Below are 25,869 nucleotides of genomic sequence, written 5' to 3' on the forward strand. Positions count from 1 at the left end.
CAAGATTAATGACCTTAGTTCAGTCCCTGGAACCCAGAGTGGAAGGAGAGAACCTGCCAATTGTTCTCTAGCCTCTACACTGTGCTGCACATATCCCCATAAACACATGTAAACATACACATGTGTACACATGTGTACACATGAACACACATAACAACATGATGATAAAACTCAGAAAAAAATTAAATATCGTAGCTTAATTAAAGAGAAAGTACGCCTAAAAATTATAGATTTAAAGGAAATTTGCAACATAAATTTTAGAGGAACAGGAGAGATGAATCAGGTCCCTTACTCTTCCAGAGGATCTGAGTTAATTCCCAAGGTCCACATGGCAGCTCACGACAGTCTGTAACTTCAGAGTCGGGATCCAACACCCTCGCAGAGATGCACATACAGGAACAACCCCGATGCACATAAAATACAAATGAAAGAGTTGTTCTTTTTTATTTAAAAAAACATTAGAAAGAAAAATGGTCTCAAATAGTCCAAACTTCCACTTAGAAACAAGAGAAGATTGAATATAGAGTAAGCATAATAAAATAAATAATAGATATAAAAGCCAAAAACTAATTCAAACAAATCAATTAACCCAAAAGCAGAGAAAATTTCTCAACCTCTGGGCAGAGTAATCAAGAGAATAATAAGAAAATGCAAACTACTGATATCAGAAGTTACAGAGAAGCCATCTCTACTGATTGAATACACATTAAAAGGATGAACAGCTCCTATGTCCAAAAACTCTAGAACTTAGATATTAACCAGCTACTTAAAAGACTATTTTAACAGAGCTCTCTTAAAGTCTGATCATTTGCATATGTCTATGTGGGTTAACCACTTAACTCAATAATCAATAACTTTATAAAGCAAAACGCACAGCCCCGGTGATCTCATTGACTAAATCTACTAAACATTTAGCAAACAAGTGGTGGGAATTCTGTATAGCTTAACATGCAGAGCTTCTTCCTGGCTCATTCCAAGAGGCCAGAATTATCCCAGGACCAAAGCCAGACACATCTGTTACAGGGAAAGAAAATCACAGACCAATCTCACTCAGAAACGTAAGTGCAAAACCCTCAGCAGAATAGTAGATCAATCCAACACCATTGCTTGTACATCACGACCAAGTAGGATTTATTCCAGGTATGCAGGGAAGTTTAACATTCAAAAATCTATGTAATCTATCAACTTAATAGTCTAAAGAAGAAAATACAGTGTGATAAATACATCCAGGAAAATTATTTGACAAATTCCCATATCCACTCATGCTAAAAAATAAAATACAGACTCTCAACAAACTTGGAATAGGAGTGGGATACCTATTCCAATTTCTTATGAAGAAAAACCTTATGAGAAAATAGACTTAAAGCCAGAAAAATTGATATAGTTCCTTACATTTATGCAACAGAATATTATTTGGCAAACAAACAAGCAAAAAGAAGTAAAGACAAGAGCCACCAAGTTTAAATATTTATAGGTGAATCACAATTGCATGATAACATTCTGGGGAATATATGTATATATATACATATATACATATATTCCCCAGAATGTCATATATATATATGTATATATGTATATATATATATATATATATATGTATATATATATATGTATATATATATATGTATATATATATATGTATATATATATATACATATATATATATATTCCTTTAAAATATTTTTGTTTGTCATGTATTTGCCAAGGTTCCTAAGAAGATATATGACTGTCGTGCATATTAAATAAGATACATTGTGAAAGCCCTTAGCACATGTTCTAGTTCCATTCTGTGACTGTCATAGAACATTCTGACCAAAATCACCGTAGGGAAGAAAGAGTACATTTCAGCTAATAGGCTGCAGTCCATCATTGAGGGAAGTCAGGGCAGGACCTGGAAGCAGAAACCATAGAGCCATGCTGTTTGCTGGCTCCATTAGAGCTTTATGCTCAGCTTGCTTGCTTATAAAGCCCTGAACCACCTGCCTAGGGAATGGTGCTGCCCACAATAGTCTGAGCCCTCCCACATCATCTAATGATCAAGAAAGCCTCCCACAAACATGCCCACAGTTAGAGAGAGCTAGGACAGCACAATATTTGATAATTATCTGGTATTTGGTAAATGTTTGTAAATGAATGAGTGAATTAAGGAATAAAACGTAATGGTGCCCCTTGCTCTATTTTTACTTTGAGTACAAGCATAGTTAGCATTATTCATGAAGCAACACAGATGCCTCAACCAAGTTAAAATTGTATTTATACAAAGAGCGAAGTAATATGTCAGTCACATACTATTTATTAAAATGAAGTTGAGATGTGTTGTTTATTAAAAGGGTAAACTTTGATTCTCATATTTTCAATTTATTTGAATATAGGGACCACGAGGACTGCCTGGTATTGCTGGACTTCCTGGAGAGATGGGTGTTGAGGTAACATTTTTGTGGTTCATTCAAAATTTTGAATCACTGTGTTTTATAAAACAAGGTGAATTGAATAATTAAGTATATGTCAGGGAGAACAATTTTATAGAATTTTCCTTTATATTTAGAAAATAAAACCTAAAACTATATAAAAGGCAGAAATAATCAATGTCTGGAGATAATTTCATGCATACAAAGTTCTTTCCTCTAAGAACTAGCTCACTGATGGGACAAAAAGTGAATAAAGATATTCCTTCACTGATGAGAATTTGACTTGATAGCTCTTCACTCTAAGAGGTGGCGGTCTTTAGAGAATGGGGAGCTTTGGCATCGCCTGATTTACTATACCATTTGCACTAATAAGCCACGTTTGTTATATTCATAAAATTCAATCACTTCATTTCTGTTTCTGACTTTAGTAACAAAACTGTACATTTCCCCCACTTCCCTGGCACCTGTGAAACTTATCGACTGTCTTCTGTCTGTCTGTCTGTCTACCTATCTATCCCTATCTCTTGCTTCCTCACTTCATTATCCTTTCTCAGACTCATGTGGAACTGCCCTTCCACCTCCTCAGTTTTGCCGACTGGATACAAACTAATGTCACCATAAAAGCCGTCAACCCATGCCTCTCTTCTTTAAGCATCTGTTGACATCTTGATGGCCTTTTATGTATCTACCCACCTAGATAGCCCCTAAACATCTCATGTGCAAAATCTGTACACTCCTGTTCTCCTGTTTCTACATGCAAAGCCCATTAATTTCCTGTCCTTCTGTTTTCATGAGAATCTCACTGAAAGGTCACATGATGCGCAGTACACCCAACCTGAGAGTCATCCTAACATCTCCCTTCTTCACCCTCTCCTCATTTTCCCTCCTCCTCTTCCTCCTCCTCTTCTCCTTCTCCTCCTCCTCCTCCTCCTCCTCTTCCTTCTTCTTCTTCTTCTTCTTCTTCTTCTTCTTCTTCTTCTTCTTCTTCTTCTTCTTCTTCTTCTTCCCTTCTTCTCTCCTTATCATTTATCTTTGAATGAGCCCTTCCTGCTTTAAATCTATCCTTCTCTCTTCAGCCTTCCTGCAAAAATCAAACCTTCCACCTTTATGCCATGTCTCTTCTAACTCCCGGCAGGCCCTTAGCTAATCATCACCAGTTAATATTTCTTGTAACATTCTTGAGATTCTTTGAAAGTTGCATAACCTTTACAATAAATATCCACTTTTTTAAAATCTTATGTACTTTGTTGTTTAAAAAAAAGTTTAAATAAGAAAACCACACACCAAAATTAACTGATTTCTTAACACAATAATTTCTATATGGTTTGCTTCTCCTCCTGGTCTTGGTGACACAGTTCCTCTTCCTTGGCCATGCCATGCCTCTTGCTGTGCATTCAGCAGGGGATGCAAGGATGCAAGATGAGGTCCCTGACTCCTGTACAAGCTCATAATCTATTTCAGAGTACAGTCAACATCAACAGCCACTATATTGCAATGGGTCAGGCTCAGTAATGCAGAAATTGATAGGGAAATAGAGGAACAGAGCAGTTGCTGCTTGACCCTGCCTGAGGGAGAAAGAAAATAAGACATGAATATGGGAACATTAAAAAAAAATGAGATTGAAGGCACAAGAAAGGAGTTTCAGTGAGAAGAGAAAGGATACTACAGATGAGGGAATCCCAGAAAGAAGGGTGGCATTCGGGAGATCCTCAGACTGTGGGGCTGTGTAGAATATTGACTGTCAACAGAGAATGGGAAGGGGCTGGAAGGAAACCATGAACAGTCTCGAGTACTCTACTGAAAAGCTTGAGCCTTTTGTCTTGGGCTCTTATAAGTCATCATATAAACAAGGCAGTATGAAGTCAGACTCATATTTTGAAAAAGTAATTCTAGCAGCTGAATGCGAAATGTTTCTCAGCAACAGGAAGTAAGGATAGGTCTACTTATTAAAAGGGTTTTGAAGAGGGTCATGTGGGCACACTTCTGCAATCCTAGCACTCGAGACTTTGAGGCAGGAGGATTATTCTGAGCTTGAGGCTAGCCTGTGAAACTGTAAATTCTGGGATAGCCTGAGCTATGCTGTGAGATTCTGATAGAAGAAAAAGAGGGGAGAGGAAGAAGGAAGAGGAAGGAGGGAGAGAAAGAGAGAGGGAGGACAGGAGGGAGGTAGAGAGACAGAGACAGAAAGAGAGGGGGAAGAAGGGAGGGGGAATAAAGGCAGAAGGTTAGCCTTTTGCAGGAGAGCTGAATAAGAAGGATATGGATTTAAGACAATGAGGGCTATTCAAAGAGAAAAATAAGGGAGAGAGGGAGGGCGGGCAGGGAGAGGGAAGAAGGAACAAAAGAGGCTGGTGAACTGAAGTGATAATGTACACACAGCAGTACTCATCCTCTAAATGCTACAGATCCTTCATATGTGGAATTCGGAAAACGGAGCAGAAAGAGAAGCCAAAGCATTCTGACATTTCTAGGTCACGTGACAGAAGTGGCAGTGCCTCTTCCTGAGTCTGGAAGGCTGCAAGGGAGCAGATGCCACAGTCTGCTTGTCCACCCAAGGCAAATAGCTTACAAATAACAGAGCTGACTAAGATGTGACCAAAAGGTAGCACTTATGGCCACCAGTACTGTGCCACATCCCAAGCTGAAGAAACCACAGAGAAATCACACCTCACCGCTTGAATTTTTTAAGAGAGTAAAAAAGATTCTGTTGTGATAAGGATGTGAAATGCCCCTGGTGATCTGAAGAAAATACAGAGGTTTCACAGGGGTTGGAAGACAGCAGAAAAGAGAGCACCCATCAGCAAATAAAAGATGAGATGTGCCTCACCCTGCAGCAGAGTGACTGAGGGTCCCGGCTTTTATGACACTTGACCTCTGGATCGTGTTGGGGCCACTCAAAACATTCACATGTTCTGTTGCTTCTGCAGGTTTGCACAGCTTCATGAGGTAGAAAAGTTATCTCCTCCATTTTACAGAGGAACAACCTGAGGCATAAAATTATCAAAGAGCACTGGCTCATGTGAATATCAGTCTCAGATACAAGCCCAGGCATGTGGCTGCCACATTCTCAGTTATAGAAATAAACACCAAGGAGTCAAGACACAAAAGCCTAGTTCCCAATGAGTGATGGGAGCAGAGTTTTCATTATCTGCCGCTCTCTGCCATTGTGAATGTGCTTCTGATCTTCATTTTATTTTGAAAAACAGTGAATGTGGATGGTAGTGATTTATGAAAAAGAAAACTGAACCCCTTCCATCTAAAATACTATTAAATTATGCAATCATTATTTTTAATCTCTAATAATTATAAAAGAAGAGTCTCATCTGTGAATCAAAAATATTGCAGAATTTATGAAAGGGAATTTTAAAAGATTAGAGGAAAAATGGAAAACTTAGAGTAAAGGAAGGCACACACTTCCACTCCCAACTATAGAGCTATTGGAAGTCGTTAGCTGCAGGGAGAAAGTGTGAGTTTCTCGAAGATTATAGCCCTTGATAAGTAGACCTCTCTCCTGTAGAAGACCACATATCCAAAAAGATCTGGGCTGAACTAGTTGATCTTGAAGGATTCTGTTTTTAAGTGGCACAAAGTTGGGTAGGTAGAGGATGTGAATCGGGGAAGACTTGGGAGAGATGGCATGATCTGACCACACATATACAAAGTTCTCCATGAATTAATAAAAGGAATAGAAGAATGGAGTGAATAATAAGACTGGGTAGACAAAAGGGACACAAAAAGAACAAAACAAAATAAAATACCATTTATGCTTCTGGGAGACAGAAAGACTACAACAGCAGCTATTGAAGCCTTAGACCTTGAAAGAGCCAAAGATGGCCAGACGTTGTATTTTCAAGTCACCATAATCAAATCTCCCCCAACAACACTAGAATCACGAAGCAAAAAGACTAGAAAAATAATTCCGTAAACTACTTTTTGATGTGACAACTTTATCCTTAACTTATGTAGTATATTTTATTTTGAAAAGATGAAAAATATTCATTGATCCTAAGGAAGGTGTTTTTGATGGGCACAGGAGGAAGGGACATAATTATAACGGTAGAGAAATATTTTTAAATCTGAGGATAGGAAGTTTGAGGCTGTATGAAGTAGTTATGCCATACTCTCTAAGATCACAATGATGAGAGTTTGGGGGGGGGGGTAAATGGTCCTATTTGTTCTGGTTTTGAGTGAAGCTGTTTCTGATATTTGAACTATTAAGGAATACTAGAAAGTGTCTGTCTTAGGCTTTGAAGTTTGTGTAGAAGCAACCCAAACCCTCTTCTACACACAGACTCACCTTTGAGCTGAAACTCAAACCACCTTCTTATGGGTTGGTACAGCCCTTGTACCTTGACAATCTTTCTCTTTTAGGGACCTCCCGGCACTGAGGGAGACTCTGGCCTGCAAGGTGAACCAGGTGCTAAGGTAACCAACCATTCTAGAGTATAAACGGGAAGCCTATCTCTAACTTAACACCCATACTTTCCCCAGTTTGACAAACACTGGAGGGGGGCAAGGTGGAGACAGTGTTTCACTGTGTCGCCTGGGCTGTAGTAGAACTGACTATGTAGAGTAGGCTAGCCTGAAAACTCAGAAAGAGCCACTATATCCAAGTGCTTGGAGTAAGGTGTGAGCCACCACGCCCAGGGACAAACGCCATCTTGAAGGCAGATGAAGGCCAGCCGTCAGGAGAGCAGAGATGTCTCTTATAATATGCACTCTGATTAGAAGAGCAACTTGAGCGAAGAAAAGCTTAATTAACCTTCCCTTTGCCTCTCCAGGGAGATGGTGGACCTGCCGGCAGTGCTGGAGCCACTGGGGAGCCGGGGCCGCGAGTGAGTACCGACAGTATCAAACTGAATGCACCGACCCACTGTTTGGGGAAACTCAAAACTCAACTGCCCTAATCGCACCAAAACGTAGTGTAATACGCCTATCATATGCACTATGAAATGTTTACTGACTTTAAAAACTACACACTAAACCCCGTTTACATTCTAAGTTAGGCATTTGGTGACTTTTCTCAAAACCAGGTGTGCTCTAAAGAGCCTTGCCAAAAATGCGTGGAAACGTGGCTATTGCTTAGCGATACCTGAAGAAGTTCTCAAATCACTGATCGACTCTCAGAACATTGTCTAACCTAACAGACTGATGAAAGCTTGAAATGTAATTTGTGTTTAAAAACCACCCCAGGACCTTGTGAAGCTAATGAGATGCAAGGAAGTGTTTATGAGTAGTTTTAATTTGATAGCCTGGAAAAGTTATAATAATATAGACCGGCTTTAAGCCATGGTTTTCCTATAATACCAATGTTCACAATAATTTTTCACTACGAAGATAAAGCATGAAGATTCATATTTTTTTGCATCTGGTTTGTTGCTCTGAATTTTTCTTTTAGGGACTTGGGATTAGAATCAGCTTAATACAGGGATCATAAATGAGAATGGTGTGGTTCTATTAATTAGTACTGGTTAATTTACTTTAACTTAATTATAAAGAGAGCAACACTGCCTTAACAGCTTCATAAGGTATGGTCGATGTTTTTGCAAGTTCTATATCTAAAAGGTAGTTTATGGATGTTCCTTGACCGTAATCCTTGCCTCTCTGAAGGGAGAAAGAACACAAAATGAAAGTCTAGTAAAATGCTCATGCCTGAGTTTGGTTACATTAACCCATGTAAGTTCACTATCGCAAGGAACTGCATTTCTTACCAAAGCAGTGTTTACATTCCCTGATCTCAGAGGCACGATCTAGCTGGATTAATTTCCAATCTCCAGACAAATATTAATTATCTAAAATGTATTAGTATTCCAGAAGCACACTGCATTTGAACTTACAACAGTGACCATCTTAAGCATTGCCAGAGCTCTTCCAGGAAACTTCAATCACGTGTGTTCCACTGTCAAGTCCTCTTTAGAGATGAGATTGAAGTAGGAATAAATACTGCAAACTAGCTACTTCCTATACCTACTAGGGGCAAACTGCAAAGTAAGATCAATGAGATGACCAAAATCTTAATCTTCCTTTGCCTGCTACCAAATAAAATAGGGAGAACCAGGAGCCCCTGGAGAAGAAGGTCTCCAAGGAAAAGATGGGTTAAAGGTAAACTGCATTATGTATGTATCTATGTATGTATGTATCTATGTATGTATCTATGTATGCATGTATCTATGTATGTATCTATGTATGTATCTATGTATGTATCTATGTATCTAGGTATTTTTTAGATGATATCTTGTATCCTAGGCTAGCTTCAAACTCACAATATATCCTGAGAATGACTGACACTTTGTTTTTGGTTTGGTTTGGTTTGGTTTTTTTCAAGACAGGGTTTCTCTGTGTAGCCCTGGCTGTCCTGGAACTCACTTTGTAGGCCAGGCTGGCCTCGAACTCAGAAATCCGCCTGCCTCTGCCTCCCAAGTGCTGGGATTAAAGGCATTCTTTATTTTATTTTATCCAGTGCCTCAGATCAACCCCAAGGCACCATATGTACTATCATACTAGCAACTGAACTACAATCTAGCCCTCAACTATAATTTTAATTAGAATATTTACAATATCAGGCTAATTACTTTTGTGTGTCAAATAAAAATATACTTCTTACATGACATAATTATTTCACTATATTCTTAAGAATAAACATCTTTCATTGGGTTCCAGGGGGCTCCAGGAGGAAGCGGACTTCCTGGAGAGGATGGAGACAAAGGAGAGATGGGCTTACCAGGAACGGCAGGGCCCGTGGGGAGACCAGGTCAGATGGGCCTTCCAGTAAGTACTGCTGGTCACTTACAAATAAACACACACACACACACATGCACACCCATGAGCACAAACACATGCACACACATATATATACCACATACACACATGCACCACACACACATATGCAGACATGCATATATACCACACACATATATACACCCATGTGTACACACACATGCACAAACATGTATACACCACACACACATGCACAAACATATGCACACACACACATACACACATGTATACACCACACACACAAGGCAGGCATGGGCACAGACACTGACACGCACAATTTGACCTCCTTTTATGTCTGCATGGTGACTGGAGATGTTGACTGAGTCTTGAGTGGATGATAAAACCAGACTGTGAGTTACCCTTGGATGCAAAGGGGGAAAGACACTTTTTCATAAACTGTTGAACTTCTGACTTAAAGCTCTTTTGGTGAAAGTCTTCTGTTGTCTCAGACTTAATTAGTGTAAATATTCTGCTATGAGCCCACGTTCTTGCTAGAATAACACCTTGCCCCCAGACGAACCTTCTGGTAACCAGGATGCAGTACCAATGCCTGCTCCTGAGTTACAAAGGAAATTCAAAATGTCATAGGGAACAAATGTTCTCACCTTGGGGTAAATGTAAGATGTAGATAAGCGAGAGCAGTTTCTCTCTGTTTTAAACTCTTAGGCTATCTGTGACACTGTTCTAAGTGCAGCCTTCCTGCCTTGGGGCTGGTTGTTAATTCAAAGTTTTACTGTTGCCTCTGATTGGATGCTTTTAAGCAGAGAGCTGCACTATTTTTCCTTCTCTAAGTTTGTTTGAAGTTAGAGATTGTTCATTCCTTGGTAGAAGAGTCCCTGTGATTCTACTAACCAACAAGATTTCCCTCTCCCTGTGCCCTGGCAATCTTCCCCAGCCTTGTAAAGGATCAACGTTCACTTTGAGCTGTGGAAGTCTTCTCCCTGAAAGATAACTCTAGAGCAGCACACTTCCGTCTTTCATCTCCTCATTACACAATCTCCTGGGCTCCTGTATGTCCACGTGAGGCTCTGCAAAGGCTGAGGACGCAGCCCTGGGAGACTTCACCAGGCAGGCAGGCAGGCTGGGACACAGCAGTGACTTATAAAGTTGGTTGGCGGTTGTTATGTTCTTACTGTGTGTCTCTTCATGGGCATCTAACATCCAAATCAGTAATGTCATATCGACGGTGTAGCCCCTGCCTTAGTCAGCTCAGCCGAGTTTGCCTCACTGAAATGAAAGAGCTATCTTGAAAATCAAACCAAATATCACAAACGAAGCTATAATTGGCTTTCTTCTTACTCACAAGCATCCGCAACCTCAGTTCCTTTCGTGACAATGAGAAACGATGCTAGAATATAATTAGTGTAATATGATATAACATATACCCTCCTCAAATAATAGGGGAATGAACCCGTGTATTTTAAACTGGCATCTAATGAATGAGCATAAAGGGGCTGGAGAGATGGCTCAGCACTTTGTAACTCTTGCTGTTCTTGCAGAGAACTGCACGCACACTCACATGGGAGCTAACAACCATCTTTTGTAACTCCAGTCCCAGGGAGTTCCATGCTCTCTTCTGACCTGATGCGCATGCATGTTTGCAGACTCACACACTTACGTACATGAATTAACTAATTAAAGCAAAGTGTGGGTGAAGCAAAAAAACATCGCTGCATTTGAACGTCCGCGGGTGAAGATTGCTCTGTCTGTTTTTACTATCATGGGAAATTGCCTACTCGCCCTGTGCCCTGACATCCCAGCTCAGCACCACAGTACCTTAAGGATGCCCTCTGAGATTAAGCAATGTGAACTTCCTCACCTCCTCTCATAGAACCATCCTAGAATCTAGATATGTTATTATTCTCCTTTCACCAGGAAAGAAATGTGAGACTCACAATGCTGTAGGAGATGCCAGAGCTGAGAGCAAGTCCTTTATTGTCTGATTTCAGCATCCCCTAAACCTCGTTGAAATACTCACTTTGGGTTCTAAACTTTACCTTCCTAGGGTTCTTGATAGGTTTTATTACTTTTAGGAAAATTTTTTTTTCCGTTAGTATCAGAGCTCTACCTTGTCAAAGAAGAAAAGTGGCCAGTGTCAAGAAATGGTGATATTGCTTAATTCTTGACAAAGGGATGTTTTTCAGGGCCAGGCATGTAGCTTAGGTGTATAAGCATATGTCTAGCATACAAAGGTGGGTTTTATTTCCAGCATGTGTGCACACACTCTCATATTGTGTGTGTGTGTGTGTGTGTGTGTGTGTGTGTGTGTGTGTGTGTGTGTGCACCTCCAGTAACTTATACTGCAGCAAGGACTTTTAAAACACCTAGCTTGAACATACAATGGAGGAAAAGAAGGGTCCGCGTGCACACAGTGTAGCATCCTCAGGGACTCTGACAGCTGGTGATGGGGAGAGCAGAGATGGGACAGAGGCTACAAACAAAGCATGGAGAATGATAAACACAGACTCCATCTGCTTCCTAATGCCTCCAGGACAAACCCTGCCCAGTACACATCTTGGTTACTTTTTTCTTTCTCTCTCTCTTTTTTAGCAACAACACATGTGTGTTTCTTTTTTATTCTTTTTTTTTGTTGTTGTTCTCTTTGGAATTTTAAATGCCTTTCAGATTATAAACTCAATAAAAATACCGTGGCATTTTTTTTTTCAAAAGAATTTTATGATCCAAGGAACTATTGCTTAATCAGGCAGCCTGATGTTGGTTTTATTTTGTGCTTTTAAAATTGTTCTTTGGGCGGTGTCACAAAGATGCTACCTCAAGTTTTACAAAATAAACAAGGAAAGGGGTTAAAGAAAAGACTTTTTTTTTTTTCAAGATTGATGTTGAGGGAGTGTACAGGAAAACATCAATTGACAAATTCAAAATCCAAGCTGTTGCTCCGCTAAACAGAAGAGAAAATGTGCATATTTTATGCATGAATTCCATTCTAAAATGTTCAGTTGCCCAAATGCATATCTCCGCTAGGAAAGAACATCTGTCTAACTTATGGTCCGTCATCCACATCTGAAGAACCTACCACAATGGCATCTCATCTCTAAACACATGTGGAGAACTCCAAAGTAGGGCATATTAAAATGAGATTATTTTGTTTTATTCCTTTAGTGAAAAACTCCAGTCAGACTCACAGAAATATGCTTTTCTGGTCTGCTTAAGGCAGAGTGAGAGTTTCCTTGAGAACCCTGGGGATATTTTGATTAGAATTTTAGGGTTGGTGACATTAAGTGACATTTGAGGATAAAAGAAATACCTAAGTCTTATCACCTGGGAATATTCTGTGACTGTCTTGCTAAGGTTTTCTTCCATCGTGAGCATCATCAATACAGAGATCCTATTCTGCCACTGTTTTCAAACCTCTGGTCCCCCACTGAAGAACTGCATCACTGAGCAAGCCAGTCTCTGGTCTTATGCTTCATATATCCACTGCATAGAGTGACAAACCGAGGCTCCTGCAGATGTCCCCAACATGGCTGTTGACTTAACATGGCTCTGTTCCTGATATTCCTACTCCCATCAGAGAGCACATGTCTGTTTAACCTGAAGCTTCTGTATAGATTTTCTTCGGAAGAGAAGGCTCTGTGGCATTTAAACAGCATTCACTGGGGCTGTGGGCTGACTTACCTGTGAGGACCAAAACTGCTCTTGCAGAAGACTGAAGTTCAATTCCCATGTCAGACAGCTTACATGACCTGTAACTCCAGCTCCAGGGGATCTGACGCCCTTCAGCAGACTTCTGAACTCACATGTATGAACCTACATAGAGACACAAAGAAACATTCACTCTTATTTAGCATTTTAAATTTTTTTATTCAGCCCTTCAGAGCATGATTCTATAAAATACACGTGTCCAGACAGCTTCTGGTACTTTCTATGATTCTATAACTCTGCTAAGAATTGGACATGCAGAGTGGAAACTAAGAATAGTGAAGCCCATAGTCACACTGTAGTCAATAGATGAGAGGAAACACAATGGTGTAAGTAAATTAATCACACAAAAAATGTGAAGTTTAAAAATATAATGAGTAGTGTCATGAATGAAAATAACAGATTAAATGCAGGAAAGGTAATTGTTAAGGATGGTGTTCTAGTTGTTTCTGTTGCTATAATAAAACACCCTAGCTAAAAGCAACTTATGTGAGAAAAGAAATAGTTTAAGCTCATAATTCTAGGTTATATCATGAGGAAAATCAAGGACTTGGTCACTTTCACAGTTAAGAGCAGAGAGATTAAACTCATGGATCCTAGCTTGATTGATTGATTGATGTGCTCAGCTCACTTTCTTCATTATTATACAGTTCAGGGTCACGTGGCTAGGGGATGTGCTACCCACAGTGGGCTGGGCCTTGCCATGTCAATTAAGGCCAACAAGATAATATCACATAAGCCTGCCCATGAGCTAACAGTTAGAGCTAGACAATTCTCCAACTGATTATCACTTACCAGATGATTGTAAATTATGGAAAGTTGACCATGAAAACTAATCACCACAGATAAAAGACATAACATGCTGGAGCCGTTAACACCTTCTTGAAGAATGGTTGACCGAGTTCATCTCCATTCCAAGAACTAGAGGTAGATCCTTTATGGTTGATGGAGCCTCAAGGGCAGTGGTGTGGAAGTGCGCCAGCTGGGCACCTTTAGACCCAGAAAGCAGCACAGCACCATGAATAGCCAGAGGTCAGCTTAGGGTTTTTTTTTTTTGTATGTTTCTTTGTATGTTTTAAATAAATGTGAAGAAATAGGTAGAAAACAGAACATGTGGGACTAAGTCTTTTAAAAAGACTTAGTCGGGAATGCAGATTTGATTCACAGATTGGAGGGGATAGTGAAAGGATTCAGGCAGAAGGATATAGTCTTTGGTGAGAATCATTTCATAATTTCTACTTTGTTTAACATTGTCTAATGCCAGGAGTTATCAAAGGATAAACTGAGATAAACAGTATGTGTTTGGATGAGCATTCATGAGATGCACTGGGCAAGACCATTAGGGAAATAGTGAGCTGATCAAAGAAGTGTGCTAGAGCATCAATCTGCCTGTGTACCCAAGGAAAGCTGGACCAATCCTCCATTCACTCTACAGATCAACTCGTAGACCCTCTGATGCTCCAACTGCAAAAGCCTTGCAGGAAAATGTGGCGGGGGGCTGGGGGGTGGGGGAGATAAATCTTCATGGCTTTAAAATAGGCAGGGACTTCTTAGGTAAAGCTTTAAAAAGGACCACAGACAGCGACAAAAAGATAATGGACTCCACTACAAATAAGAGTGTTATATATTTTAAATGTACACAAATCACATGCAATGAATAAACTTGTTAAAGAGACAATCGATGTGATACAGCACTTGTGAAAGCAAGGTAACTGCTCTCATAAAGCCTCCAACACTCAGGACTGAATCCCAATGTGGCCTGTTTTTTTCACTACACAAAATCAAGATGCCTTCTGTGTCTGCTCAACATGGATTAACTATAGAAAGGAGATGCACATGGGACAACCCAGAGGTAGGAACACTTGCTACATAGTCCTGGGGACCTGAGTTTGAATCCCCAGCGCCCTTTTAAAAACTCTGTTGGGGGTGATGGAGGCAGAAGGACCTCTGGAGCTTGGTGATCATCAACCTAAATATGATTGAGGAAGAGTCCGTTAATCATCCCGCCCCCTCACTCCTCCTTGTGGGGAAGACCTGAAGCTCTGCTCACTGCTTCTATGTCTTAGTCGCATGCCTCTCGCCTCTAGTAAAATCCTTAAAGACTGAGCTTGTAAATTGTTGGAAATGAAGAAAAGGAGACTAGAACAGTCCTCTCAAGACATTCCCTCCTTAGGCTTCAGAATAAAAGGGAGGGACAGAGTTCTGGTATTAAAATAGGCAAAAGAAAAAGGTATTTAAATAATTTTTATAGTGTTGCTTGATTACAATGGAGACTGGAGGACAGGGAGAGACCAGGTTTGGGGTAAGAGAAAGGAATTTGAGAATTAGATTTGAGAAGCTTGTTAGAAATTCAAGGAGAGCTATCGTGAGGTAAAGGGATTGTGGCAGACATGGTTCAGGAATTATGAGGATTCTGGAGGTATTTAACAACATGGGGCACAGTGAGATCACCCGGGGGCATAAAAGAGAAGAGGTCTCTCCAGTATTAAAAAGCTGGATGGAGAAGGAGACATCTTTTTTTTTTTTTTTTTTTTTTTAAGATTTATTTATTTATTTATTTATTTATTATATGTAAGTACACTGTAGCTGTCTTCAGATGCACCAGAAGAGGGCATCAGATCTCATTACGGGTGGTTGTGAGCCACCATGTGGTTGCTGGGATTTGAACTTCGGACCTTCGGAAGAGCAGTCGGGTGCTCTTACCCACTGAGCCATCTCACCAGCCCCAGGAGACATCTTTATTTAAGACCTAAGTGGAAACATGCAGGCATGCTGCAATGAAAACAAAGGATTTAGAAAGTTTTAAGTACCAAAAAAAAAAAAAAAAGTTTCAAGTAAAATAAGCATTGGATTTGGCTTTCAAGAGATTGGTTTCAGAGTTAGGATAAAAAGCCCAACTGAAAAGAGATGGGAGATCAGGTCAGTGATGAGAGGAATAGGCACAACTTTCAAAAAGTTTTGCTAGAAAGAGAGGAAGTTAGAAAAATGTTTCTGGAAAACTGCAGAAGTAAATGAATGTCTGATAAAGGGAGTGAGGGAAGGAAGGACAGAGGGAGGGAGGGACAGAGGGAAAAAGGGAGGGACAGAGGGACTGAGGAACAGAGGAAGGGAAAGGGAAGGAAGAAAGGAAGGAAGGAAGGAAGGAAGGAAGGAAGAAAGAAAGAAAGAAGGAAAGGGAAAGAAGAAGAAAGGAAAGGGAGGAAGGGAAAAAGGGAGAGCTTGAGGAATCTCTCACGTGGCTTTAGGACTGTGTGGATGGAGCTAGGAATGGTGCGTTCAGGAGAAATGTTGATGGTCCACTCAGTCTAGCCTCCTCTTTCAGAAGGAGGGGTCACGTGTAAGTGGGTGGGCCTGGGATCAAGAACATCCTGGCCCTGGCCTCACCCAGGGAATGGATCCCTTCTTTCTCTGACAGAGAAGAAGGAGGCAGGTGTGTATGAGCGAGCCACATGTGTAGGAAGGTTGGGGGAAGGAACTTCACCCTCTAATTTGATTGCTGCAGTATCTTAATGAGCTGTGGGACAAGACTAATGACTTGAAAATGGGGCGAGAAATGGTTTGAAAGCAGAGATGAAGGTGCAATCTATCTTCAAAGAGGTGCCTCTGTCATAGGGACTGTTATTAACCATGTCAACGCTTTCATTTTAATCATGCGTTTCAGACCCACAAACTGCAAGTATTTCCATAAACAAGTGGTGCCCAAGATGAATTGGTTGTTGACAGGTGGGCCACACATATCAGCGAGCACACAGATATTGAGTTTGCTTCATCTAAAAATATTGATAACACCTAAAAGTTTTGTGAATTTCCTCATACCAAAACTGTATTTTGTTAAACCAAAAGTTTAACATTTTAAAATATTAAAAATGTGGTAACATATTTTTCAAAGTTTAACACAGAAATACAGTCACTCCAATAGATGAAGCAAAAAACATTTATTAAAGCATTATATTAACACTTTCACTATTATCCTTAGCAGGAAAATGTCTAAGAAATGAGCTAAGGTTGTCATTTCTCCTTTCTTCTTAATATTAATAACAATATTTACATATAATAAATAGAAACACTTGTATGATGAGGTAAATATTTCTATAAATCATAATTAGTAATTCATAAGAACAGCTTCTTTGTTTCTTTAACAACATCAAAGAATTTTATTATAATAAGGAACAAAAGTTAGTGCCTTGGATTATGTCTTAAGAAAGTATTTGTAAAATTTTGTAGATATTTACAATTTGAGAATAATATAACCTAAATAAATCCTAAGAGACCTAAATAAATGGACAGAGTTGTAACAACATTCATGTCCAGGAAGACTTACCATTGTGAAAACATTTCAATCTCAGTTTTAAATGGGACTTGACTGATGAAAATTAACTCAGAGTTTGCAGATTAAAGATCCTGTATTAAGACAGTTTTGTGTGTTTGGTTGGTTGGTTGGTTGGTTGGGTTTTTTTTTTGTTTTGTTTTGTTTTTTGAGACAGAGTTTCTCTGTGTAGCTCTGGCTTTCCTGGAACTCACTTTGTAGACCAGGCTGGCCTCGAACTCAGAAATCTGCCTGCCTGTGCCTCCCGAGTGCTGGGATTAAAGGCATGCGCCACCACGCCCAGCAAGACAGTTTTAAAGAACAGCCTGGAGGTGCCTGGGGAGTGAGGCAGATGGGATGACTTGACCTTCATGCTAATGGAGCATTATTAAGGTTACCACGTTATGGTTAATTTCATATGGCTCATGGATGACAATAAAAAAAAACCCTAGAATCAAACCCTTGATCACTTGATTATGCATTATGTGTTAATAAGGAAAAGATCACTGTACAGTAAATTATAGTGTAAAAATTGTCTGTGTACAAAAAAGAAACCTCACACACCCGCCCCACCCCACCCTACCACACCACACCCACACACAGTGTGTTTATAAATATAAACTAGCAATTCAACTCAAGGAGAAAAAACTTAAAAACTCTTGTCATGGTCGCAACCAGATTTACTTATTGCAATGTTACCAAGGAGAAGGAAGACTAGCCACTAGGAAACACGGTTAAACTGTGGCTTGGCTATAACATGGAATCCCGTAGCAGGTACAAAAGGATTAAAAAGGTGAAAGGCCTCTCGTCCCATTGGTTGCGAAGACCATATGCCCCAGTACAGGGGAATGCTAGGGCCAGGAAGCGGGAGTGGGTGGGTTGGAGAGCAGGGTGGGAGGAGGGTATAGGGGGTTTGGGGGATAGCATTTGAAATGTAAATGAAGAAAATATCTAATAAAAGAAAAAAAAGGTGAAAGGGTTAAAGATGTGGCTGCTCAAAGTTTAAAGGTGCAGAAGAGTGGGGCATCAAGTGAAGGACCTGTGGGCTGCCCTAAGAGCATGAAGCCAATGGGAATAGCAGAGCATTCTAGACGAAGACCGCACCCCTCCCCCTTGTAAAAGGGGCTGTTGTTCTATACATGGAGAGAGAGCACATGGGCTTTCCTTGTGTTTTGTTTTCTTTATATCTGTTCAGGTGCTGAAAAATATACTTAAAGGGCAGACGTTAGTGAAAACTAACTTTATTGAGCCCTTCATTCTAAGCCAATGTTATTCTAGTTTTTATACGCACTGTAATCTCACCAGGTCTCAGTAACTCTTCCAAGAGTTTTTATTAGACTTTCCTTTTATTTGAGGAGTAAACAGAGGCCTTCTTTTTATATAAATGTAAGGTATGTTTGAGTGTGTATGAATGTATGAGTTTGCATGGGACTATGCATGTGGATGCCCATAGAGGACAGAGGGCTTGCATCTGCCTGCAACTGGAGTCAGGTAATTGTTTATGGCACCTTCTGCAAGAGCAGTGACCATTCTCAATGGCTGAGTCAACTCTCTCACCCCAGAGTCATTAAATAAATTAAACAATTTGTCAGTCACTGTGCAGAGATTAAGTGCCCAAACCAGAAAAGTTCAACAGTTAAAACTCTATGCAAGCTAATCAACTTCTTTTGGAAAAGTTGTTTGTCTGGAAGGAAAAGTCCTCCATTTAGCACAGCTGCCATGTGTACCTCTAGGCGCAGCTGTGCTACAGCAACAGGACATGGCTACCTTGGACTCAGAGACTGAGACTAGAATGTTTGCCGGGAAGTGTAGGGTGTGAGTCACTTCCTCGGGGATCTGTTTATCCATTCAACAAATATTTATCAAGAGTCTGCATAGCACAGTGGTAAACCACCATTTATTTCTTGTCTGCAGAAGCTTGCCAAGCTTCGGGGACACAAATTTGAAATTTCCACTTCCACTTCCAACTAATGAAAAGAAAGCTGTAATTATTACTTATTTTAGGACTGGCAGCCCGGCCCACTATTGATTACACTTGCCCATTGTTGATATAAACTCCATATAGTACCCTACTCTTCCTTTAAAAGCTCGATTTTGCAAAGTAAACAAATTACCAGTTGAAATTAAAATATTATTTTAGTTTACTGTGACAGCCCTTTTTCTCCCTGCCTTTCCTTTTCCTTTCTTTTCATCTACTTTTTATTCTCCACTTCAGTAGTATTTTAAGACTTGCCTTGGCCATGTAGATATATTTTTAAACCTCGTTCTTTCAACAAAATGCTGAGCTCAGTGCAGCTCACTAGAATACACTGGGGTGCACCTTCATCACGTTCACAGTAATTACAGTGGGTGGATTCCAGGAGATTTCCTTCCTAGAGAACAGTTTAAAGTTTATGTTGACCACATGTGCATATTAAGTTTATAGCTTGGTAACAACTCTGCCTTTAATCATTGTGCCCATGTGAGAAATAACTATACACATAACAGTGTTGAAAAATAACCTCTGTTTGATATTTAGTGTTTGTTTTAATTATTATCTGATAGAGGTATTCAAACCTCAGGCTTTTTCTTTAATCATTATTTCTTTTCTATATCGAATGATCAGGGACCTGAAGGAATTGTGGGAACCCCGGGACAAAGAGGTCGACTAGGGAAAAAGGTAATTTTTTGTTTTTTACATCTTTTCGTGTGGGCTTTCTTCCTTCTCCTGCCTAGAGATCTACAGAGTACTGTGATGCTTGTATTTGCATTAGACATAAAGTGTAAAGATTCATAAATGTGTCATTAGAGCAGACGATTAATTCAATAGGCGTGCATATTACTGTCATTGTCTAAGGACACATTTTCTTCTTTATAGTTTGGAAGTCAAACTTTCTTTTGGTTCTTATTTACCAAAAAAGCGCGGACAAGGAAAGATATAAAACAAAAATATCATTTCATTTGGGCTGTTTGAAAACAATTTTAGTAGAGTATTTGGGGGAAATATTGGAATTATTATTTTTTCTAGGTTAATTAGAAATGGTTTCTTAATTGGAAAGTTTGATTTTTATTACTTTTCTCATGTTAAAAAAAAAGAAATCAAGAACATTTTTTTACTGGCTTACTTTGTCTTTTTCCAAACAATCAAAATCTTTGATGTATTTGTATGATCCTAATATGTTACTATCAAAATGCTTCTTTGTATTTATCAATAATTTGTCTCAGTATTGGTGAAGTATGGTAACAGTTTTTCTAACAGACTGCGACTGTCAACTACACATTCACACGGTTAGCTTTAAGTTAAATGTGTGTTTCCCCAAAAGTCCAGTTCTGTACCTGAGCCACTGGTCTCAGTTTTAGTCAATAGAAAGCCAAGAAAAGCTTTAACTACCATCTCTAACTGTGAAAATACCGCCATCGTGAAGTCTCTTTCATGATGCATGATAATGCAGCTCTCATCAGTATTGGTTTGGGGAGTCTTATAATTGCCTGGAAGGATTTAGTCCAAAGCAACAGAGAGAGGGGGGGATAGGGGGGAGAGGGAGAGAGGGAGAGAGGGAGAGAGAGAGAGAGAGGAGAGACATTCACACAGTACACACAAAGAGATACATTTTCATACATGAAAGCACTCAGAGAGAAAAATATGCTCTCACATAAACAGACAGACAGACAGACAGACAGACAGACAGACACACACACACACACACACACACACACACACACACACACACACACCACAGGAAGCACCAGAAACCCATAGTGAAATCAGCATTAGAGGCAGTGTGACTGCCTCTTTACAACAACCCATTCTCCCCTAGGAAAGTGAAATAAAACCCATGAGAGGTCAGGGATGCCTCAAGGATTCTGACTGCCTGATTCCAGGTTTGCTGTGTTTTCCCCACCTTGAGCATCAGTGGTAAAGCTGGCAGGTTCTTGTTGTGAGAAGAGGAAGGTGCTTATGAACACCTGTGTTGTGGTGCCAGAGAGAAGCCATGCAGGTTTCTAAAACATGGGAAGTCATACAAGAAATAGTGTGGGTTCTTGCTCTGAACTGGTAAGCAAAGTTTGCAAAGTCCAGATCTGCACGCTCACTTCTTCCCTGCTTGCAGCAGACCTCTGGGAGGCCGAAGTAGAAACGAGCACCTCTGGAGGCCTGTTTTCTCACTGTTACAATGCACACATCAAAAGCGAGACATGTATGTAGCAAAGTATGTTTGAAAGCTGGTTACATAGGATTCCTCCTGGGCACGCTATAGTTACTGATTGTTTGTTTTTGTTTTTTAAATGCCCTTTTCATCTCTTTTGAAACTCTTTATTAGGTCTAAATAACATGCAATGGTAACTTATTGTTGTTAATGATAATCTGTGGTATTGGTAACTTGAAGCAAAATTAATAATTTACACAAATTTAAACCGTGTGTGATAGCATACACCTGTAATCCCAGCAGTCAGGCAGCAGAAACAGGAGGCTCACCCACAAGCCAAGGCCAACCTGGTCTACATAATAAGCTCTAGACCAATCAGAGATACCCAGTGAGGCCCCGCCTCACAAAACAAGACGGGCTGTAGCGATAAGAGTAATCCAGAGAATTCTGCTTGCCACATGTCCTCTGAGTCATCCGAGCATATGGTATAGTTAAATGAGTTAATAAATTTAATTTCAGTCACATTAATGTCATCCACAGGGTGATAAAGGACAAGTAGGACCCACGGGAGAAGCTGGAAGCAGAGGACCCCCTGGAAGCGTTGGGGAAAATGGCCCTAAGGGTGCCAGGGGAACTCGAGGTGCTGTGGTCAGTATTTGATTTCTTTTCAGCACTGACTCACTGGGGATGGAAAAGAACCGTGCATGCTCTCAGAGAGTCATCTTGATTGACTTTACAGAGGACACAAAGGTTCCACTGAACATAATCCTTCTCTGTGGGATGGCGGGAATTGCAAGCATTCCACAGTCTTAAACAGCTTAGTGGGTTTTAGACGCGAAGAAGGAAAGAGAAAATTGAAAATGGAAATAAAATATGAAATGAAGTTTTTTAAAAATCTGATTTTAACTCCAAAGTTCAGTAGGAAAGTTTATACACTGAGTACCTCAAATCAGGATTTAATATCTGTCTGAAGCTGTTGTCATGTTGGCAAATTGCTTTGAAAATTAAGTGAACTTGAGATGTGTTTCCATCCACCTCTTGGACCTGTCCTGCTTGAATGGGAGATTATCTTCCTAAACAGTTGGGGCAAATCACCCCAGCATCTATTAATAGCTCATCTTTTGTGTGAACTTTGCCTGACATGGAGAGCTGAAGTGTGATGCTTCTGAGCCTGTGACAGCAAACTCTTATTGCTGGTTTGTGATGAACCATTCAGAAAATCATAGCGTGAAAGGAAGACATTTGAAAGAGAATCTTCTATTCATGAATGTATTTATAACATGTGGGTGCATTAATCTCTTCTCCTTTTACATAGCCAATGCCAGGCCTGTCACCAAGGCCTTCGAGAGCCCGGGTCCTTTTGCTTTCTCAAGAAAATTTGCCCTTATTTACTGACACCTGAACATTCAGGCCTTAGGTCATTTTCTTTTCTTTTCTTTTCTTTTCTTTTCTTTTCTTTTCTTTTCTTTTCTTTTCTTTTCTTTTCTTTTCTTTTCTCTTCTCTTCTCTTCTCTTCTCTTCTCTTCTCTTTCTTTCTTTCTTTCTTTCTTTCTTTCTTTCTTTCTTTCTTTCTTTCTTTCTTTTTTTTTCGATCTCTGTATAGCCCTGGCTGTCCTGGAACTCACTCTGTAGACCAGACTGGCCTCGAACTCAGAAATCTGCCTGCCTCTGCCTCCCAAGTGCTGGGATTAAAAGCGTGTGCCACCACTGCCCGGTCTTAAGTCAGTTTCTGTTAATATTTCTCTGGTTTTGCCTGTGTTTTAAAAACATTAAATAATGTGGTTAATATTAATAAACATCAGAATTAATGCAGCCCTAAATATTGCCCTTAATGTAAGCTTCTACTTTGGAACTTTTTCTGTAAATGTATTCACCTTTAAACATTTTTAAATATATATTTTTAATTAAAATATAATTATGACCCTTTCTCTCCTCTCATCTCTTTCCTTCCTGTGTCCCCTCCCTTGAGCCTCTCTCATGACCCCTCCCTCTCAAATTTATGGGTTCCTTTTCCTTGATTACTATTGTTATATGTGTCTAAAGATGCACAAATCACACAGCCTGTGTGGTCCATTTTGTGAAGCTACAATTCCACTGTTCACATTTCATATTAATTCATTTAGTGTTTGATAATCTGATAAATGATAATATATATATATGTAATTTTTACCATCATATTTAAAATTTCCTTGTTATAACTATTTAATATATATTTCTCCTGAAAGTTTCCTGTCAATAAATATACATGTGTGGATAGGGATAGACACATGTACACACGTACATACTACATGTTTCCATCTGGTGGCTATTTTTTCTTCCTGATTTGCAATCGTTACTCATAAGCATGAAGTGTTGATATAATTTGTCAAACATGTTACAGAATAAATTACAAACAACTCCTTTTCTGTCAATTATCTATTAATTTTGTGTCTTTTGCTAAGCAGAACATTCCAATTTTAATAGTCAAAGTTTTCAATATTTTCCTTTACATTTTCTAGATTTTATTTATTCCCTTGAAATTCTATTCCCACATAAAGTATGCAAAATTTCCTTCCATATTCTCATTCTAATACATTTATAACATTGTTTTTAATTCTTTAAACCATATAGAGGTTTTTTTTTTTTCATAGTTATGGGAAAGAGTGTTTGTCTTCCCTCCACTGAATGTTTTCTTAATTCTGTTTTTGAACACGCAATGTATTTTCTTCCACTTTCGTATAAGGCTGCATTATATTCAGTGGTTTCTCCAGCCAGTCTGTCTCCGGTCCTCAGCTCTGTTCTGTCTATCATGCCGGCTCGTCCTCTGGGATCTGTTAGAGTAGACACCGCGTGCTCCCTTCTCAGAAAAGCCTGGCTCTTACGCGTACCTTATGTGTGAACTGTAGAATCAGCCCTTCAGTTTCCATTAGTATCTGACCTTTCTACAAAGAAATACAAGACATCTTTCAGCTTACTCACTGCTCACATAGCTCTGATTAGGACTATTCCATATTTTCTCTAACTTCTTTTGTATGAGGTGTATTCTGGTTTTCAATAAATTTTATTCAGATTAATATAATCCCCTTTTCAGCCTATTAGTGCTGTGTAAGAAATCTATTTATTTCCATATTTTGAGCATACATTCAATTAATAAACTCCAGATGAAGAGAGATACTGTCTTTCCAGTTCACTCATCTGACCTATTCCACTGACTGGAACTCAGAGAGCTGCAATGGGAGTCACGTGACCTGTCCCTGAACACTCCAGAGATCTCAGGGTCAAGTATTATTTTCAAAATACACTTTCGTCTTTCAGAGAAACTTCTTTCTTTCTTTGGTAGTTTCAACTAGGAGCTCTAAAGTTTTACTAAATTCTGCTACATTTGCTTGGGTCAAAGTTTCCGTTATGACACATTCCAGTCTATTATCCATTTTGAGTTTATTTGTGAACAGCGGAAAGATATAGAATTAATTTACTTCCGTTCTTCTGCGTGTGGATACCGAGTTCCCCCGCCCTGTTGTTTCTCTCTCGTGCTTTTCCTCGATTTACTCTGTTCTCGTGCCCATTTCTCCTCCTCTGGCTTCTTGTTAACACACTTGCTTTAAAAAGTCACCATGCCACATTTACACGAACAGAGTCCCATCTCTTCTGGTTCTTTGCCTTTCGGGAGTGAAGCTGGGATGCTCACGTGATTTTCCAGAGTGAAGCTGGGATGCTCATGTGATTTTCTTTTTTTAACTACATCTTAATGACAGCTTATTATCAGATCATTGTATCTATGAAAGTTGCTTGCTGCTTCCTTTTGTTTTTAAAACAAAATCCCAAACGTTTGATTTACCAAATGAAGACTTGGCAGCCTGCTAGCTCAGAGAGGTGGAGAAAGCACCCGCTGACCTTCCTGCTCCACTGATGTCCCAGTCACTCTTCTTCACACAGTCTTAAACACCCTCAACCCAAAGACCCTCCTTCCTCTTTCCTGGGTTTTCTTAGGTTCACACCCTGCCAACTGGTGCCTTGCTCTGCTTCTTGACTTTATTTAGCTCTTGTTTACAGAAAGCTCTCTGGGTTAAAGTTGTGTGTTAATGGCTGAGCCACACCACAATTCCCGTTCACAGTCTCGGGGTTCACAATGTGATCAAAATCTTGCAACGTCTCCCTCTAAGCATAAGTTGTTATCATGTAAGAAAGCTCACATAAGGTTAAAGAAACACACAAAAGACAGACTGGAAAAAAAAATGTAACTGAGTGACACATCTATCCCAAAAGATGTGCAAACCACAGCAAGAAACACACACAAAGTATTAAAGACCAAGCTTCCTGGGCAACTCCAAAGCCTTGGAGCCCTTCAAAAACTTAACCCAAAAATAATAAAATAGCTGAAGTCCCAGAGAAAAGTTAGAACCTTCTACAAACATCTGATGGCCACAGGGAGGCCCCTTTTTTCTTTATTTAGTAAATACATTTTAATCTACCTTTCTCTGACTGGCACTGGCTATATTTCTCTTTATTTTTTATGTTGGTATTTCCCCAGCATTCACTTGTAATTACTGATTTTGTTTTCTTCTCAGGAAAAGTTATGCTAAAGAATGTAAAATTTAAGTAGATTCCCTTTTTT

At 39.6% G+C, this 25,869-nt stretch overlaps 1 protein-coding gene across 8 annotated transcripts in view; it reads left to right on the plus strand.

The window, feature by feature from the left end:
- Col24a1 (collagen, type XXIV, alpha 1) overlaps positions 1-25,869 on the plus strand; it is a 259,542-nt gene that overhangs the window by 159,879 nt on the left and 73,794 nt on the right. For all 8 annotated transcript variants that reach the window (XR_001783751.2, XR_001783752.2, NM_027770.3 and 5 more), the window contains 7 exons: positions 2,373-2,426; positions 6,780-6,833; positions 7,190-7,243; positions 8,457-8,510; positions 9,069-9,176; positions 19,757-19,810; positions 21,816-21,923. Coding sequence is in view for 6 of the 8 variants with exons in the window: in NM_027770.3 (NP_082046.2) it covers positions 2,373-2,426; positions 6,780-6,833; positions 7,190-7,243; positions 8,457-8,510; positions 9,069-9,176; positions 19,757-19,810; positions 21,816-21,923 (486 nt within the window). In the remaining 2 variants the exon portion in view is untranslated. The remainder of the gene's footprint in view (positions 1-2,372; positions 2,427-6,779; positions 6,834-7,189; positions 7,244-8,456; positions 8,511-9,068; positions 9,177-19,756; positions 19,811-21,815; positions 21,924-25,869) is intronic.

The sequence above is a fragment of the Mus musculus genome, chromosome 3, assembly GCF_000001635.26.
Source record: "Mus musculus strain C57BL/6J chromosome 3, GRCm38.p6 C57BL/6J".
Classification (NCBI taxonomy): Eukaryota; Metazoa; Chordata; class Mammalia; order Rodentia; family Muridae; genus Mus; species Mus musculus.